We start from the raw sequence: 18,101 nt of genomic DNA, 5'->3' as shown, positions 1-18,101 counted from the left end.
TTTTAGGCCCCTGGTGCCAACCACCCAAAGAACTAAAAGTATCCACTTATAAATAAAGTATTTAAGTATGGTTATATGGGAGCCACTTGCATCATATGAATTTATGCTCTATAGGAACATAAGAGTATCGTTGAGAGTTCAAAATTTCGTGTCTGAGTCGGATAATATGACCTTTTCACCCTCCATATTAGAATGAGTCACAGTGATTTGTACTGTTCTATCAGACGGGAAGCATGAAGTCTTGAAGTAGGAATAACGGTGCACCCCAAACTTTGCAGATAGGCAATCTACATTAGAATGAAAAAGAATATTTTGACTGGTGAAGGATTTGGTTCAACAAGTGAAACATATAGGTGTCAAAAGCTATGGCGACAATCACTATCATGACTCTTAGAAATCTTCAAGCATAATGGAAAGCCTTAGAAATTATCATCAAATGCTAAGGTTAACTGGACAACGCTCTCAAATCAGCACCCCCAATGAACAAAATCAAAGACTTTTAACATACCTGTTTTGGCGTTGCTGATGATGAACCCATTGAACTCTCCATCCTTAGTTTCTGGAAACGCTCCTAGAAGAAGACCAAGGTAGTGTCATTTGCAGCAGAAAGCACAGATAAAAGGCATAATTTTTTTTAAAATTAATGTTCTCTATTTTATGAAGAAGCAAGAAAACTACAACTGAAACCTAGAATCTGAAAAAGGGCCAAACCTGCTTCTCCCGCATCAAATGAGCACGTTTATCAGCAGGAATTTGCTCCCACTTCACTATCTAGAAAAAGATTTTTTTCATACTCAACTGTTAACTACTTCAGGATTATATTGGAAGGAATAATCGTTAAGAAATACTCTATTATCTTGTGAAGAATAAGAAAAGTCACAAGAACATACGAAGTAAACTTACATATTCTGCATACTGAAATGCTTCCTCGCTACTCAAACATGGCTTTAATTCACGCAGAACTTCCTGGTAATCATGCAAAATCATGCCATTGTTAGAATAATATTTATGTTCCCACATCCATGAAAGCACAATGGCTGTTCATCCTGGGAACCTCTTTGGTAGGGGGACAATGACATTATCTTTGCCCTCTCAAATGATGTAATCAGGGACGTACATCAAAGGCACGATCCACCAGGAAAGTTCCCATAATGAGAGTATGAGACTACATATCATAGTGCTAAGGTCAGAATGTGCTGTAAAGGCTCTTTTTACAGCTTGTATAGGAATTTAAAACATGTCCCAAATGTTTCCTTTATGTTTATTTTTTCCCTTTTTTTGGCTCACAGCCAGAGAAAATTTTGTTTGCTTTGCCAACAGAAGGATAGATTAAAACATGTGCTAAAGGAGCATTAACAGGCTATTGCTAATGGATAATTGGCATAACCTTGTGTTTATAATTTTTGACTCTCAGACGCTCGTCAATTACAAAGCGAACCTGCAAGTATTAAAAAAATAAGTGGTTAAAAAAGCCACATAACACATACACATTCTAAGCAGTTCAGAAGCAGCGGAAGTGAAGTAAAACTCAAATGAGTCAATTTGTTATTGGTAGAAAACTAAGAGAGATTAAGTGGGAAAGAAGAGACATGGGACGATCTCCATCTTTGCAGAACAAAGGATACCTTGTCAAGCAATCTCCTAGGCTCTTGAAAGGCTTGCTTCTTGGCCCATTGATGGAATAAGTGGGAGATGATTGATCTCTCCTCCACACCAAACCTACAAGAGAAAGACCAGGTGAGAAGGTACATCCACATATAGCATTGCTAAAAGGGAGACAACATAACTCTAACCATTAAAGTTTGAGGGAAAACCTTTTTAAAAAATTACTTCCATTGCAGGCCTCAACTGATTCTATAGTCTCTTTTGAGGCTCCATCTTGAGCGTCAGGGAAATTGTTTTGCACCATGTCTGCTTCAATTGATTGCTTTTTGCTTGGCAGATCCATGGAGAATCGTTCAGTTCCTTTTGCAATAACTTGATGTGTGGTTTTTAAATCATTCCTGGTTACTTCAGCCTACAAGACACCCATTATAAATCTGGAATCAAAGTGCCCATCATCCACTCAAAAACAATCTGGAATGGAAACTAATAATTTTAAAGAGTATTATGCTTTGTCAATACTCAGTAATAAGAAGCTCTCAGTAACAAACAATTCTTCACTTTTAATGTGCAAGGTCCAATGCCTACACAATCCTTATTTAGATATATATTACTTCGTGCTTTAAGAGGTTAGACCAAAGTACAAGCAATTAAAAGAAAAATGGATCCTACGAACAAGCTTAATATGTTAGCAAACTCATATTACAGAATCTGGATAATGATCCTAATGGTAGTAAAAAATTTAGACATGCACAATTTATTCATTCTGATTTGAAATATATAAAAATTATATATTTTTTTAATAGAAATTCCAAGAGGGCTGATAATATAGCATAAAGGATACAACATCAGAAGGCTGAGCCAACAGATTATTTGGATAAAGATCTATATGACTTTTCCCTGTAATTTACCTGAATTTCTCGAAGATGATCTGGAATTTCTTTAAGAAAACGTGAAGGTTGAAGCATCTGAAAAGGCCAAACTGTTACCTCAAAATGACAATACTAAACACCATATTGCTCAAGTTTCATGTAATTCCAACCTGCCAATTTGAATCCACTGTAACATACAGAATGAAAAGCTTTTGACGAGCACGGCTCATTGCCACATATAGAAGACGTCGTTCCTCCTATGTATATTTGATTGATAATTAGTCAATTTTCATAATAAAATATTAACGTAGGAGTTGCCAACAACTTTTAACTCTTGGAAAAGCATAGAATTAATGTCCTATACAGCCCCTATAGCATTGAAAGATGCCAAATGTAGTAACCCATACTATAAAATATTCAATCTTTGTAACATAGGACATTGTCCACTACTATAAGGGTTGTATTGGACATTATCTTGAAAGCATACCTCGAGTGATGTCCCATTTTCGGTTGCAGCACCATTGAACTCATGTAACAGAGGAATCTCTGTTTCATTTGCCTGTTACAGCATCATCTATTAGAAACAGATAATTTAAGAAGTGAAAGTGATATCATAAAATTTCACAGCTTGCAATCATTGTGAATAGAACCATAGTAGCTGTTCTTTTATGGTCAACCGGCATTAACAAATTAACATAGCAAAATACCTTCACTATGAAGACTGTATCCCATTCTAAGCCTTTTGACTGCAGACAGAATGTAATGAGTTAAGGAAAAGGCTCAGCAAAGGACATTAACGGACACCAAAATAGCATTAATCTGAGAACAGAATAAAATAGAATGTTTGTGGAGGTGATAACCTGATGAATGGTAGTCAAGGTAACTGAATTTTCATTGTCACGTCTTCGAGAACGGAAATTTTCTCTCTCACGTTCAGTTATGTAGCCAATGAAAGAATTTAGTAAACTGACACTGCCTTTTTCTTCGCCAGTCTCTATCTTCTCTTTTCTATCAGTAGATTGAGTAGACAGGAAATCAGAAACATCATCAAGTAGATATTCAAGAACCTGCAAGGTGGACCAATGAAATATGTACTTTGAATTGATAAAATTTCAAAATGAATGTAACTAGACATCAGCAGCTGACAGGTGTTCTGCTAGGTAACAGATAGATTATCTGAAGCTGGATAAAAATCTAAAGACAGAACACAGGGCCTGTTGATACAACAAAAACGAACTAAAGTACAATAGCACTATATTCAGATGTTATCCAACCAGAGGACCACAGTAGACACATGTATAGTTAATTGTTAAAGCATCCCAAGTAAAACCAATTGGTTTTAGGTGGAGGCGTCCAATTTTAATATAAGGCCACAGGTAACGCAATATTTAATAGATGTAGCATAAAACCATTCAACACTCCATCTCATTGTGGCTCACAAGTTCTACACATGTACAAACTCATCAAGAGTCGTCAAAGTCACATAAAATCAACTGGCAACATAAAATCACATGTACAACCTCAGCTCTTACACAATGTTATCCAACATAAAATCAACTGGCAACAGGTCGAAGGGTCCAACTTTAATATAAGATCACCCCCAACATATACCAAATGTTGGAGAACATCGTTTGACATAACTGGCAGACCACTTAACAATAATTAACATTACTGGCAAATAAATCACCATGCCAACAAAATAGATGAGTTAAAAAAGGCCTGAAATTGAAAAATAAAATGAAATAAAAACTAATGGAAGTACATCCTGATCAATAGAGAAATATGGAGTAAATATCACAACAAATGGAATCTTTAATGTAAGTTGCAGCATCAGCATGGAAATCCAAACTTACAGATCTGACATCATTGTCCTCATTGAGTAATTTTCCTCCATCAACATCTATGACAGCTCGTTGTTCAAGAAGGTATTTCTGAAAGTCAATGCCAAATCAGAAACGATTGAAATATCAGTAACATAAAAAAAGCAAAGCCATACCAATTTTGCTTATATTACAATGTTCAGAGGTAGAACTCTTTCATTTATTAAATAGCGAGAAGAACAACACAACCAGCCCGAAACAAAATGATGATTGAAGAGTTTGACAGAAGTTAAAAAAGCAAGAGGTCATATGGAGACATTTTGAAGAAGCTTAAACCAATATGAAATAGGATGAAAATTGGAAAATTTTGAAAAGGCATCTAATACAACAGGGAACGATGAAAAGCTTGGAAAGAAATCATCAACCTTCAGTTGATGCCTGTAATTTAAACAGCATAGCCTCAAACTCATTTAGGTGAGGCAGCACCTCAAACTCTTATATTGCCTAGTGCACTTAGGTGTTCTTTTTATTAAAAGCAACTTTAATAGTAAAATATAGGTCAATATTAAACTCTCTACTCAAAATAGCAAATTGTTTAACTTAAGATTTACTTTTATATAGAGGCACACAGACATGCACATATACATACATATCTTGCTTCAACCAAGTGAGCATTTTTTTGAACATTGTCTCAAGGAATATAGAAGTCCAGGCACCTAGCCCTGAATCGTTGAGGACACTTTCTTTCGGAAAAATAGCATAAAAACTATCCCAAGTTACTAGTAACCGTTTAAAGACTTGAGCAAACCTGAGGTATCATGTTTGAGACTGAAGTTATAACAGCTGATATTGATTGTTCCTGCAAAATAGCGATAGAATAACTTCTCTGAAAAATAAATCTCAACATATATATGACTTTGTCTTTGTGAAAAATAAATCCCGAAGGATATATTTTGCTTCCTCTATTCAAAAAATAGGCAAATTAGCCCTTATACCTTAGATTAAGATTAATTGATGACGTGATTAACAACGCAAATAAGAAATGACACATGCAGTGCCACCTATACCTCATGCTGATGTGGCATACCACATCAGCAAATATTTAAAAAGACTAAAAACCCTAAAAAATAAATAAAATCTTTTATATAATTCTAGTGTCTTGAGACATGCTATCATCGAAGAAAATTTTCCTACAATAAAATGATGCCTGTCTCGAGACATGAAGTTCACTGTCTCAAGACATAATACTGAAATTTGACAATTGAGTTTAGATTCAAATCTCAATTCTGAAGTTAAGGCCGCATAACCTCATAACTTGATGAGTTAGGATCTTATGTCTTATGAATCTAGACACAATTATAAAAATTAATAAAAATATTTAAAAATTAATCTTAATTTAAAATAAATAACCAAAATTAAAATAACCCTCACTAAACCAAAAACCCAAAAAAAAAAAATCTTTTAACTTTTCTCTTTCCCCCTTGATCAATATTTATATTTCATGCTATTTACTTCAACCATATTCCTTTAAATGTTTATTGTTTTTTTGTCCAAATCTGTGACATATTTTCAAATTGGTCCACTTAGCAATGGATAAGAGGTAGGACAATATTATAAAAATTAATAAAAATATTTAAAAATTAATCTTAATTTAAAATAATAACCAAAATTAAAATAACCCTCACTAAACCAAAAACCCAAAAAAAAAAAAAAATCTTTTAACTTTTTTCTTTTCCCCTTGATCAATATATTTATTTCATGCTATTTACTTTAACCATATTCCTTTAAATGTTTATTGTTTTTTTGTCCAAATTTGTGACATATTTTCAAATTGGTCCACTTAGTAATGGATAAGAGGTAGGGCAATTCAATTCCATTAAATTTTATATTATCGTTATAATTATTTGTCATTTTAATTTTTTAAAATTTATAGTAATTCATCAAGATAATTATTGAATATTTAAATAAATTGTAACTCAATGATGATAATTAAATTGCAATTCGAATATTTATCATAATTTTAATATTTTTTAAATAGATTTTTATATTTTTTTGTGGTTTTTCAAATAATTATTAAAAATTTTATTTATTTTTAAGATTTTAAATTTTTAAATATTTGGCAATGTGACAAATGCCACTTCAGCATGAAGTACAAGAGTACAAGTGATACATAAGTTGTGATGGACTGGCCTCTATGGTACTTTCACCACCTTTGTTCCCACCACTTGAATCAAAATAATTTTCCTTCTAATGGGAATAAAAACAAATATCAATAAAACACTCAAGTAAGCAATTAACAAATATGATTGATAAACTTACCCTGCGAACAAGTCTGGATATCATTTCCAATGTCTGTAGCACTTTACGACCTTGTGTAAGTTGACTTCTGTGATCAATTTCAGAAATCATGTTTCAGAGATTACGCAGGCAGCTTCATCGGAGGAAAATAACGCAGATATAAAACACTTTCTACATGCTCAATCCATGGAAATAGGTGACATCGTCAAAATATATAATGGATTCAAGCAGTAAAATTTTGAAAATCTATCCCTTTTCCCTACGTTTTACTTAGCCACTTATATTCAGTGTCACGCAGATATAAAATAGACTACCTAGCCCTGTTGCTCACTTTTATTGCTGAAGGTCAATAGCTCATAGCCTCAAACAGTACTTTTCAACATTGGTTTTGTTCGAACTCAATCTCACAAGTCAGAATGGAGAAACATTCAATTATAGATATTTTGGTTAAGACAAATTAAGTAATACTAATATTTGGGTACTTTTTTTAACCAGTTAACTTTATCCTATTCCAAATATTTGCTTATGAATGCTTTTCACACTTCCATTTCAAGTGTCAAACCTTGCACCAGCAAGCAAACTGGTATATACAGAAACTAGGCAAAGCCATACACTTAAAATAGTAGAATGATGTGTATCTCAATGATTGCTATTATATCAGCCCTTCATCTTTTCCAATTGCTGCTAATTACTGAGAAACAAGAACAATAGCAGTAGGTCTTTTATATAAAAGCAATTAGAAGCAAATTAATAACTGCTGCCAGCAATCATCCCCAAGAAGTTTAATGTTTCTAGGGATTTCTAGTGTTCAATCTTATGAAAAATAGTAAGGAAAAACTGTTGTAAAGGATAGTTAAGAAAACCTCTTAAAGGTACCAGAAATCTTTGCATTAAAGATGTCACAGGCAGCTGATATGAAGCTGCATTTTCTACATTCTGTAATTTTTTCCACATGCTCAATTACCTGCAAAAGGGAGCATGAGAAGAACTTTATAAAATATCAGAGGACCATACTGAGCAATATAAGTCTGAAGGTTTCAGGAAAGCAAGCGTACTATCTGCATATACAATTGCAATTAATGATTAAAAATGAATTGAAATGTACCCTCTTCTTTTCCTCTTTTTCTAAAGGAAGCAAAGCCTTGAACACTTTACGATAGGGACTATCATCACAAGTAGGCAATGTTGTTTTAAGCATAGCAATAATAGCTCTAACTACCTGTCATAAGACAAGTCTTTTGTCAACATGCATCTTTAAAACAAATAAATTATCATAGATGTCAGAGAAAAGTACTTTAAAAGAATTCTGGCAACCTTTTTCCTGTAAAAAGCTACACCGTGAAGATTAAATGGTATTTTCCTATTCCGGAGGGTAGTTTGAAAAACTCTTCCTGTGACCTATAGAACAAAAAGATGCGAAGAAATTTCAGTAGATATATATATAGAAGATGCTTCATATTTCAAGCATACTAACACTTCAGAAAGTAAGCTTGACCTGCCTCCGGTAAAGAATTGCAATATTTCCATAGGAGGAACTACCAGCAGTACTGTTAGACGCAATTTCCAAGATCTTGTCAACAACAAAGGCACATTGTGCATCCTCATTGTAACATTCCTTGATTGTGATCTATGTTTTAATATTCAAACCACAAAGAAAAAGTAAAGGTTTTAGATATAAATAAATTGGAGAAGTAAAGATATGGAGAAAATGGCACAATTAACTAGGGGTGAGAAAAACTCGATTCGACTCGAAAAAATCGAAAAAAAATTCGAATTTCGAGTTAAACGAATCGAGTTATTCGAGTTAATCTAGTTATTCGAATCAACTTGAATTTTTTTTTCGAATTTCGAGTTCGAATCGAATTGAGTTTTCGAATTCGAATATCAAACTATAATATTTTACATTTTTACCCCAAACACCCAAATCTTTTTACTTTTCTTTCAAAACTTTTACTCCTTACCACTTTCCCCCCAAAATTTTTACTCCCCTCCCCTCCCAACCCCCCAATCTACCCAAAATTCATTTCCCACCAAAATTTTACTCTCTCATTTACTTTTTCTCAAAATTTTACTCCCAAAAACCCTCAAAACTTTTTATTTTCCCCCAAAATTTTTACTCCCTCTCACTTTTTCCCTAAAACTTTTATTCCCTTCCCATCTCACCTCCCATCTATCCCAAACCCTCCCCCCTCCAATTTTTTTTTAATATTTTCCCTCCAAAATTTTACTCCCCTATTTACTTTCCCTCAAACTTTTATTCCCAAAACTTTTTATTTTTCCTCTAAACTTTTACTTCTCACCCTTTACTCTCAAATAAAAAAATTAAAATTATCCCAAAAAAAATCACTAAACATAAATAGTAATAATCTTATTTATATCTACTATTTATATTATTAAATTAAATTTCACATTTTATATTATTTATATTATTGAATTGTTTAGTCATATTGAATATTTTTATTAAAATTGAATTATTAATTATGCCATAAAATATTCGTGTTAAAATTTTATATTGGTATCAATTTCACATTTTATTTTTAAAATAAATTTTATTAAAAAATCATATTTTTACATTTAACATATTTTTTAATTCCAAAATACATAGTGACAAGAATCTGAAGATAATTGAAACAACTAAGCAAGTAAAAAAGCTAACCAGTATATAAAAAATTAATAAATAAATTATGAGGTGATGAAAGTTAATAAAAAATTTGATTAATGGGTGACAATGGTTACAAGAACCCAAAATTATTTTTTAAAATTTAACTCGAACAAATATATTCGATTCGATTCGATTCGAATTCCATCTCACTCGACTCGATTCAAGAAAAATTCAAATAAAGTTAAGGATGATAAAATGAGATTCGAAAACTCGATTAACTCGAAAATTTTCGATTTGATTTGATTCGATTCGATTGAATGCTCACCCCTACAATTAACATACCTTAGATCCATAGGCATTTTCAGAAAGAAAATTCTTTGACGGGCATCTTTTGGTATTGTTTTGAATAAGACATGATGCAGCCTCAACAATACAACGCGTGGAGCGATAGTTTCTGACAAGTCTTATCTGGATGATTAATGTATCAAAAATTCAGGAATCAGAAGCAATAATGATATAAATTAACATACTCCATTCTGAAATGAGAATTAGAAAACGTGAGTGGCAAGAGCGGACAGACCTCCTTGTAGCTTGTAAAATCTTTGCGAAATGAATCAAAACCAGAAATGTCAGCTCCGTTGAAGCTGAAAATGGACTATGGCAACACAGAATCCTTTGCATCAGAATTGTTGTGAAAGGAACATGGAATATGTAAACTTAGAGTACCAAAGGGAAAGAGGGAAAAAACAAAAATGTAGTCAATTTCCTAAAGCCGGAGGTATAAAGAGGTAAACCTGGTCATCATCACCAACAACCGTTATGTGGTTATGGGATGCAAGAATCCTCAGAAGTCTATATTGTGTTGCACTGGTATCCTGAAATTCATCTACTATGATGGCTTTCCATGAATCTTGGCACTCCTTGTACACTTCAAATAGGATAAAGTAAATCTCAGCAAATGAATAATATAAGTAGTTGCACAAATTGACTACACGTATGAACCTGCGTCATATTCAGTGAGGAGCTTCACTGAGCAAATAATTAAGTCATGATAATCTAAAGCATTGCACGATCTTAAGATGTCATTGTAATTTCCAAGAACTTCAGCCTGATTCAGGTGCAGATGTAAGAATCAGAAGAACAGAAGCAATAGTGAAAAAGAATTTATGAAACAATATTTATCAGCTTACTCCTATTTGATCACCCATTTTACGGCAGTCTTCAGGAGTTCTCCCAGAAGCTTTTGCCTGATAAAATAATAATAAAGTTTAATTTTTTTAAAGGAACATTTTGCTATTTCCACATAGAAAAAAGTGAATAAAATATAAGCACAGTTATGTTTGATGGGTAAAGTTCATGATTTTAATAGTTTTAAGAATGAATCATTATCACAAAATATAATATTCCATTGACAAGCAAAAGAGAAGCAACTCCCTACAACAGAAATTAAACAAACTCCTCTACCAAATATGGACAGATGCTATTGGAGTTGAAAGCAGAATATCCATGTCAAACAACATGAGTTGATAAATGATGTCAAAATAGGCTTTCACTAGTGGTTTTGGGATAAATTTTGTAAATGAACATGAAGATATTTTACAACAACCAACCTGAATCACAAACTTCTGCCATTTCTTTGATCTATCCTTAAAATGTCTCACACCATTGGAATTTTCGATTCCAGAGGATTTGCAGGAATTATGCTGCTGTCCACTTTTTTCATTTTCTAATAACCTCACTGCCTCAATTATTGCTCTCCTTTGTTGTCCATGTCCATATATTAGAAACTCTGCTGTGCGCTCTATCCTATAACACAATGTTGATGATGTCCAAATATCATTAACAAGAATTATAACTAAGAAAAAAAAGAAAAGTTAAAGAAATATGACAAGCAACATTTAGTTCATTTCTGCCTCAATCACATATTTTGTCTTTCATTTTACACCATTGCCTCTATGCCCATTAATTCTCTGAAAGAGAAGCAAATCAACGTCACAAGAGCTATCTGTCAGACAAACACAAACACTTGTGTGGGCCCCTTCTGTTTTAGTGACTCTTTCTTAAAAATTAAACCCTATCAAAGTTAAGCACCACTCAATGGCTCAATGGTTATAAGTTTTGCGGCTTTCAGCTACTAAAAAACATTTGAAATTCATTCAGGTATTTCAAAAGGCATAAATAAAGAAAATTTAAATATACTAAGGATTCACATATTTTGCAACAAATAAGTATCCAAAAGAAAATGCACCCAATGAGTTTGAAAAGCTGACAAGCATTGAATAATATGAAGTTAGGCATACTTCTCTGCATGTGAACGACACAGCTGTAAAGAGAAAGAATGGAATGTGCTGATTGTAAGTTCCTTAGCTCTAGCCTTTCCAGCTACTGCACAGATACGTTCTCTCATTTCAGAAGCGGCAGCTGTAGTGAAAGTCATTGCCAATATGTTTGATGGACTAACACCCTGACAGTATTTAGAAGATTGGAGCAAAAACCAGTCACAAAACGCAAACAGCGGATAACTAACCAATGCATCTTTTGTATCCTCTATGAAGTCAGATTTACATTATTACAAGGAAGGAAAGAAGGGAAAATCAAGGATTGTATCTGGCAACAACTGACAAGGAATATGAAAAAGGATAAAAAAGGCCAAATTAAACAGACAAGATATGATGGGGAAAAGAAAAGCAATACCTCATTGAGCAACATCAGAACACGACCAACCATTGTGGAAGTCTAAAATAGAAACAGAAATATAAAGTTCAACAGTTACTATCACATGATAAACACAAAGGAACTACTAAGAAAGTTCAAGGAAAGAGTTTGTCTGCACATGTTATGAAACTTTGTGATAGTAAAAGACCTTTCCACTTCCAGGACCAGCAACTATCATTAAAGGAATAGATATATCACTACAAGCTGCTTCACGCTGTTTATCATTCAAAGATTGCAAGTATCTTGAATACTCATCAGGCATATTCCCACTTTGTTTATCCCCCAAAGTACATAAATCCTCCTCTTTTAACCCAAAATAATTCCTGGTATCAACTGCACTTTCTGCTCTGACATTCTCATTCATAGTGAAAAGCAAGGTAGCAGTGCGATCATTTCTGTTAATATTATCATTTTGCTGACGTTCCATGTTGACTTTGACATTCAGATCCTCCTCCTCCTCCTCTGCTTTTGCTGCAGACTGATGTTCACATATTGCATCAATTTCTTCAAATATAGATTCATCAAAATCCTCGTCTAGAAGGCTAGGAGTCAAAAACGGATCACTTAAATTAGAGAAAGCTGGTTGTTTTATCGGGGTCATAAAAGGACCAGACATGCATCCGATGTCTATAGCACCAGCTACGGATCTGGCACTTGAAAAGTCGCCGTGTTGACGATTTATTGACTTGTATCCAGTGGTGGAAAATCGAGGAGTGTTCGTAGGCATCTCCATAAAAGCAATCCTCTTGATGCCAGTATTTGAAGCTGGCAATTCTCTTTCTATTCCATCATTATATCTGAAAGTAAAACACTCGGAATAAAAACAAGATTCATTCCTAATCATTTCTATGAACAGACAAAACAAATTGGACTTTTAAACGTGAAGAATTTTCGGAGCGGGATATTAGAGCAAGAAAAGAAAGGGGGAGGAAATTGATGTGCTCCATCAAATCATCGTTTTCTTTATTATTATTAATTTATTATTAGTTTAATATGGAAGAAAAGCTTTTAATTAGACAATTTATTGGACGTATCTAGCTTATAAGATGAAAATATTTAAGCTATCATATTGTCGGAGCATTCTCCAAGCTCAAATGAAGAAAAAGGAATTTCAAATTAGGACTGAAGTTTGACTAAACCTAGCTTTACAGTCAAGAAACAAGAAGGGAAATATTCTTATTTTCCTTCCATAGTTTCCCGGCAATTAAAAGAAACAAGAAACCCCCAAATGGAAACTCGCTTACTCGTGAGGATAGTGGCGCTGAGAATAGGTATCATCGCTAGTCCGTTTACGATCAAGGAAAGGCTTGGCAGCTCTAAAATTCAGAGAAATCCGAGGTGTTTTTAGCTGCCAAGTCTGGCTGGTGGAGTGGGAGAGAGGCGTGACATTAACGTTTTCTTTGGACATCTTTGTCACTGTGCTTTCAGAGCATAATTCCGATTCGAGACGTGGCCGTCGAAGATGGAAACAATGGTTGTTTGAATGAGGAGTGTTAGGGTTTTACATTTAGCAGCACTTAATTTCCAAAAATGTAAAAAGGTAATCAAACTTTTGAACTGATGGGAAAGCGGGAACGGGAAACCAACAAGAACTCTCGGGGGTTTCCGGGTTACGTGGAAGCCCAAAATAGTGGCCCAATTTCATGGAAGCTCCATTAGCTCAAATTATCCCAACTAGCTGGATTCAAAATATTTAACTTTTTTATTAGAGTTACTTTTTTATACATAAGCTTGATTATGATTTGATGGGGGACGAAAGGGAAAATGAAATTGGGTAGAATAGACAGCAACTGATATTATTTGCACAATCTTTATTTTTATCACCATATCGTGTCTTCCCCTCTCGACATATATCTTCAATAAGAAGAATTGTTCCTACGGGGGAGTACAGATTAGATTACATGCTATGATGGTGTGAGGGATCCGACATTCGAAACCAAAAACAAATCCCTCTACTTCAGTTATTTGCCTATACGGCATTGAATCATCTTTTTAATCCCCCCTTGCGTATTGTTCTACAAGTTTATATATAGCAAGAAATGAATATAAATTTCAACGATTGGTTTGAGCAAGTGAAATTCAGGGGGATTAGAGCCCCTGTATAGACTCAAGACTGTATTGTTTAGGAGCTGAAGTATCAAGCTCTGGATTATCCTCTGGTTTTGGCTTCTTCATGGCATCAAGAGTCTGCAAGTAGGTGTAGGAAGCTGTCCGATCAAATGAACTGCCGGGGTTGCTTATTCTGCTAGATAGGAACCGGCGGATAAGACCCTTAAGGAATGGTGCTATGCTATCTGGTTCATATTCTAGGTAGTACATGATTCCTCCCATGCATGCACAAAATAACGCCACCTGCAACAATTCACCACCCACATTTATACCAAAAACAATTAACTCAGCAATAACGCAGTAGATAAAGGGAATCATCTTTCTGTCTCTGCGCAAGAATTTGGACAAATCTTGGATTGTAACAAAGCCCCGAAAACAACCTCAGAAACAACTTGGTTAACTATCTCCAACTATTGGCGTGATTTTCACTTACCTCAGAATTTTTAACATCAGGAAGAAGGTGCCGATTTACTGAAATATACCACAACGATTCTGTGGCTCGTGGAAGAACATATAGAGCAAGTTCGCTGCGTCTAGATTTTTTCACCAGCAATACAGAAAGAGCAGATAAAGCACCAGCCACCCAATATACCAGCTTGTGGTCTTTGGATGCAATCTTTCTGTGCATACAAATAATCCCCTTGAATTGCACAAGAGAAAGTATCAACAACATATTCATAAAATTAGAAAACAAGTGAATGAGAAATGAGAAATCAGTTACCTGAAAGATTCCAACAAATGCAGCTAAGAAACTTGTTGATTGAACGGCATCTTTAACAGCAAGCCAACAGGTACGAGAAGGGGTTTTCATAAACTACAAGTGCATCACAACAAAAAAGAAACCTGTAAATCAACTAAAATAAATCTTGTCCTAGTTACAAAGGATAAAATTGTGATCTCTTTTGTATGCTTGAGCAGGCATAAGTGCTTGACTCGACTATAGGAAGAGTAAGCTCATAGTAAAACCCATCATTCCCATTCCACTAACTCAACATTACTAATGTGGCAGTCTATGTTAATCAAACTTAGATGTCAGTGTCCTATATATGTATGCATCATCGTCTTGTTTGTTTCTTGCTTATAAGCAGAAGCCTGTGATAGGAAAGTTCAAAAGCAAAAGGCAAAACAGTATGTAGTGCACGATGTTACCTGTTGTAGGTGAAGAACAACGAATGGCACAAAAGTCAGGGAGAAGTAGAGCGGAAATGTTTTGCGGAAGGTAGTCGATGATGCTTTAGCATTGTGTGCTAGACAAGAATTTGTGTCAGGATGAATAACAGAACAAGGAATAATAGATGGGAACTTTTCCAACTTCAAATTATCAGACTTCCCTCGGCTATATAAGTAGGCCGATATAGAAGCAACATCTACCGGACCACCTCTACAGTTCTCCCTTACAGCCTTATATACAGGAGCTGCAACAGGACCCATCTTATGAATAAAATCTTGATATGAATTCGGCAAGCTTTCGGGGCGCATCACGAATGCATACATGACCTGGTGTGAGCATCATTCAGCAAAATGGGATGAAGAAGAAACAACTGTAAACCATCTTAAGAGAAAAGCTGATATGAAACAACAAGAGATTCTACATTTATTTGTAAACCTCAGAAGCCCACTCCAATTTGTTATTAGACAAGCAACCTTTACCATATAATAACTTGTAAAATGGAAAATAGTAGTCACAAACAGAATGGAGTTAAAATTCACAAAAGATGCAGGAAAACCAGATGTAAAAAGAGTCCATATCTAAGTTTCTCTGTGCATTTAGAGGCTCATATCAACATTTCCATATCAGTAACGAGCAGTCGAAGTAAAATAGACTTATGGAGTTATGAATGTTTCAGTATCATCATTTAATATACAGGGAAAAAGCAGAAAAAGGCGAATATGAAGTTGGTAGTATTACCTGAGCACATGCTAAAGCAAAAAGCAGAGAATCGCCATGCCTCCAATGGCTTCCCCATAAGTGAAACTTATTTTTTGACTTGGCAGAATTGTAAGCGCACTGAAGAGTAAAAGCAAAACGTTAGAAGAAAACTGGTTTGGTTCCTACGATTGAGCTTTGCAAATTTACAACTAAAAACGAATGCGTATACGTATGTACCTGGGCCACTCTAGCCAAAAGATAGAGAGCGAGCGTCCGCCTTCGGTTTGAATCATCTATAGCTAAAACAGACAACCCCGCAATTGAACCTGCTAATATTCTGTTTCATAAAACAAAGGAATCAAAAGTTCATTTAATGGAAACCAGCCATTTTAGAACAAAAGCCAAAGCCGAAGTAAGGGTTTATATTAGCAAACTTACGCATTCACTGGTGTCTCTTTCTTTCTCAGTTTTCTTAGTAAACATCGAAGAGCATGGTATGATCCTGTGAAGCCACCGAAAAGTAAACCAACCCGGCATGCTTCCTCTCTTACAATCAAATCTTTCTCCGACACAAGTTGCTGAAAAACACCATTCAAACATTGCTTAACATCATATTTCTTCACATGCTAATTGTCTTTGCCAACACAAATACCAAAACTTAAAGTCAATTTAACCATAATCCATCATTTCATAATTAGAGAAATACATACATACATACAAGTTCAGTTCCCACAAGCATTTCATAAATTTTCAAAAACATCAAAGTCAAAGCAAGACCTTTGATGAAATTGCCATAAAACGCTCCAACCTTGAGATCAAGAAGCGAAGAATAAGACTGCCCTCTGGCGAGCTTGAAAGCGCGAAGAAGAATCCCTACGCCTACTCTAACACCATAAGAAAGGAGAAAGCTTTGGCAAAGATTGCCAATGGCGTGAGCCACGCAGGAGTCGTCAGCGTGATCGCATGGCGGCTGATCACCACTCGCTGCTGTCCTCTGACGCCTCTGGAGCTCCTCTATGGCCTCCCTCAATCGCTCCTCCGCCTCACGCAGCCGTCGTTCCGCCGCCGCGCTGTCCGCCAACAACTGCGCCGAGGAATTCTGGTTTTTGGACAAAGTTGGCATTTCGGATTCAGTGTCGGCGTCGTTGCTATTGGCATCAGAAAGTTAAAATAGAGAGAAAAGACAAGGAAATTATGAAGTTCTGTCCAATACGCAAGTAATAAATTTGACTTTACTTTTCAAGCATTTCCAGTTTTAGGGTTATCTTATCTTATCTTAACTAAATCTTCTGTCAAAGACAGAAACATTATTCTACCATTTTTTAACATTTTTTTTCTGCTCTTATCTATTTCCGTGCCATATTTAAAGATTTTAACTTTAAAAAAGAAAAAAGAAAGTGAGAGAAAATGGAGGCTGAAGCTAAGGATGAAGAGAAAAGGCCAGTTGGTTTGGAACAGCATTCAACACTTGCTTTGTCCTCAGATAATAAGCTGTTTAGGCTTAATTTGTGGAAGCCATTATTGTTCTAAGGGAGTATCTTTACTTTAGCTGGTTCATTGGTCTTCTCGGGATGGGAAGTACCGTAATCAATTTGCCATTCTTTTTAATGAACAAGATTATATTCCCATAACTTTCTGACAGAGTTATCGGCAATCTTCTTTTTTTTATTAATTTTAAAAGCAAAGAATCAGTGTCTCCACTGTGCTTACCGAGGCTAATTCTTTGTCAGAAAATTGCTCCATATTTAGCTACTTAGGTGAGAGCTATTTTTTTCCTCGATTAAAAGGCTAAACCCCAGGTTCTTTTTCATGTCTAGAAACTAGAATGTTACAATGTCCCCACGGAATGGATCAGAGACATATCCATGGGGAGCTGGTTTGAGGTTGAAGTTGGCAAGCAAACAGAGAAGTTTCTGATAAAGTAAATTATGCTCAAAAGTCAAATTTACCCCACCTACCTCGCAGTCACGACACGCCAAAATAATGAATACCCTCGGCTGCATGCATTGCAATATGGCATACTTAACATGAACTATTTCCCCAAATTATATATCCATATCTAGCTGCCTCGTTTATATTATCCAAGTTGAAGCAAAGTATACAGGCAAGGTTAAGGGACAGGATCCATCACCATCGTACTCTTGCAAGCTCAAAATTTGTGAAAATATCAGACCACTTGTTTGGCAAGCAACTTGCTCCCTCCATGTTCATGT

The 18,101-nt window shown here is 35.0% G+C and overlaps 2 protein-coding genes across 4 annotated transcripts; both read right to left on the bottom strand.

Moving 5' to 3' along the window:
- Positions 1-46: 46 nt before the first annotated feature.
- Positions 47-13,619, bottom strand: LOC107931442 (ATP-dependent DNA helicase SRS2-like protein At4g25120). 2 transcript variants are annotated; one of them, XM_016863314.2, is made up of 29 exons: positions 13,154-13,619; positions 12,058-12,706; positions 11,889-11,930; positions 11,495-11,658; positions 10,805-11,000; positions 10,385-10,441; positions 10,197-10,302; positions 9,989-10,122; positions 9,775-9,849; positions 9,537-9,662; positions 8,088-8,219; positions 7,907-7,990; positions 7,698-7,811; positions 7,456-7,556; positions 6,614-6,680; positions 5,103-5,153; positions 4,328-4,405; positions 3,335-3,541; positions 3,182-3,220; positions 2,962-3,033; positions 2,645-2,731; positions 2,514-2,570; positions 1,815-2,017; positions 1,626-1,719; positions 1,388-1,438; positions 904-966; positions 712-771; positions 509-571; positions 47-287 (listed from the first exon to the last, which is right to left on the bottom strand). In XM_016863314.2, the coding sequence occupies exons 1-29, from the start codon at positions 13,315-13,317 to the stop codon at positions 198-200; spliced, it is 3,426 nt and encodes a 1,141-aa protein (XP_016718803.1). In that variant the 5' UTR covers positions 13,318-13,619; the 3' UTR covers positions 47-197. The 2 variants fall into 2 exon arrangements, with proteins under 2 accessions (XP_016718803.1, XP_040957439.1); XM_041101505.1 differs by lacking the exon at positions 13,154-13,619 and having other exon boundaries at positions 12,028-12,194.
- Positions 13,620-13,700: 81 nt separating this feature from the next.
- LOC107931446 (uncharacterized) lies at positions 13,701-17,512 on the bottom strand. 2 transcript variants are annotated; one of them, XM_016863317.2, is made up of 8 exons: positions 16,697-17,512; positions 16,327-16,466; positions 16,126-16,225; positions 15,928-16,026; positions 15,168-15,515; positions 14,740-14,832; positions 14,452-14,658; positions 13,701-14,261 (listed from the first exon to the last, which is right to left on the bottom strand). In XM_016863317.2, the coding sequence occupies exons 1-8, from the start codon at positions 17,009-17,011 to the stop codon at positions 13,998-14,000; spliced, it is 1,566 nt and encodes a 521-aa protein (XP_016718806.2). In that variant the 5' UTR covers positions 17,012-17,512; the 3' UTR covers positions 13,701-13,997. The 2 variants fall into 2 exon arrangements, with proteins under 2 accessions (XP_016718806.2, XP_016718807.2); XM_016863318.2 differs by having other exon boundaries at positions 16,666-17,456.
- Positions 17,513-18,101: the final 589 nt, after the last annotated feature.

Source organism: Gossypium hirsutum, chromosome D09 (assembly GCF_007990345.1).
Source record: "Gossypium hirsutum isolate 1008001.06 chromosome D09, Gossypium_hirsutum_v2.1, whole genome shotgun sequence".
In the NCBI taxonomy this organism is placed as follows: Eukaryota; Viridiplantae; Streptophyta; class Magnoliopsida; order Malvales; family Malvaceae; genus Gossypium; species Gossypium hirsutum.
Note: the sequence above shows the minus strand (reverse complement) of the source record. Positions and strands in the feature narration are given on the sequence as shown.

Bases quoted from the DNA above. Each gene is read 5' to 3' on its own strand.
- LOC107931442 (XM_016863314.2), bottom strand. From the start codon at position 13,317: ATGTCCAAAGAAAACGTTAATGTCACGCCTCTCTCCCACTCCACCAGC. The intron at 5,154-6,613 runs GTAAGTTTATCA...GCTATTTTGCAG, and splicing joins TATCCAGACTTGTTCGCAGG to GAACAATCAATATCAGCTGT. The intron at 572-711 runs GTTTGGCCCTTT...GTCTTCTTCTAG, and splicing joins ATTTGATGCGGGAGAAGCAG to GAGCGTTTCCAGAAACTAAG.
- LOC107931446 (XM_016863317.2), bottom strand. From the start codon at position 17,011: ATGCCAACTTTGTCCAAAAACCAGAATTCCTCGGCGCAGTTGTTGGCG. The intron at 16,467-16,696 runs GTTGGAGCGTTT...GGTGTTTTTCAG, and splicing joins CTTCGCTTCTTGATCTCAAG to CAACTTGTGTCGGAGAAAGA. The intron at 16,226-16,326 runs GTAAGTTTGCTA...TTTATGAAACAG, and splicing joins AAAGAGACACCAGTGAATGC to AATATTAGCAGGTTCAATTG.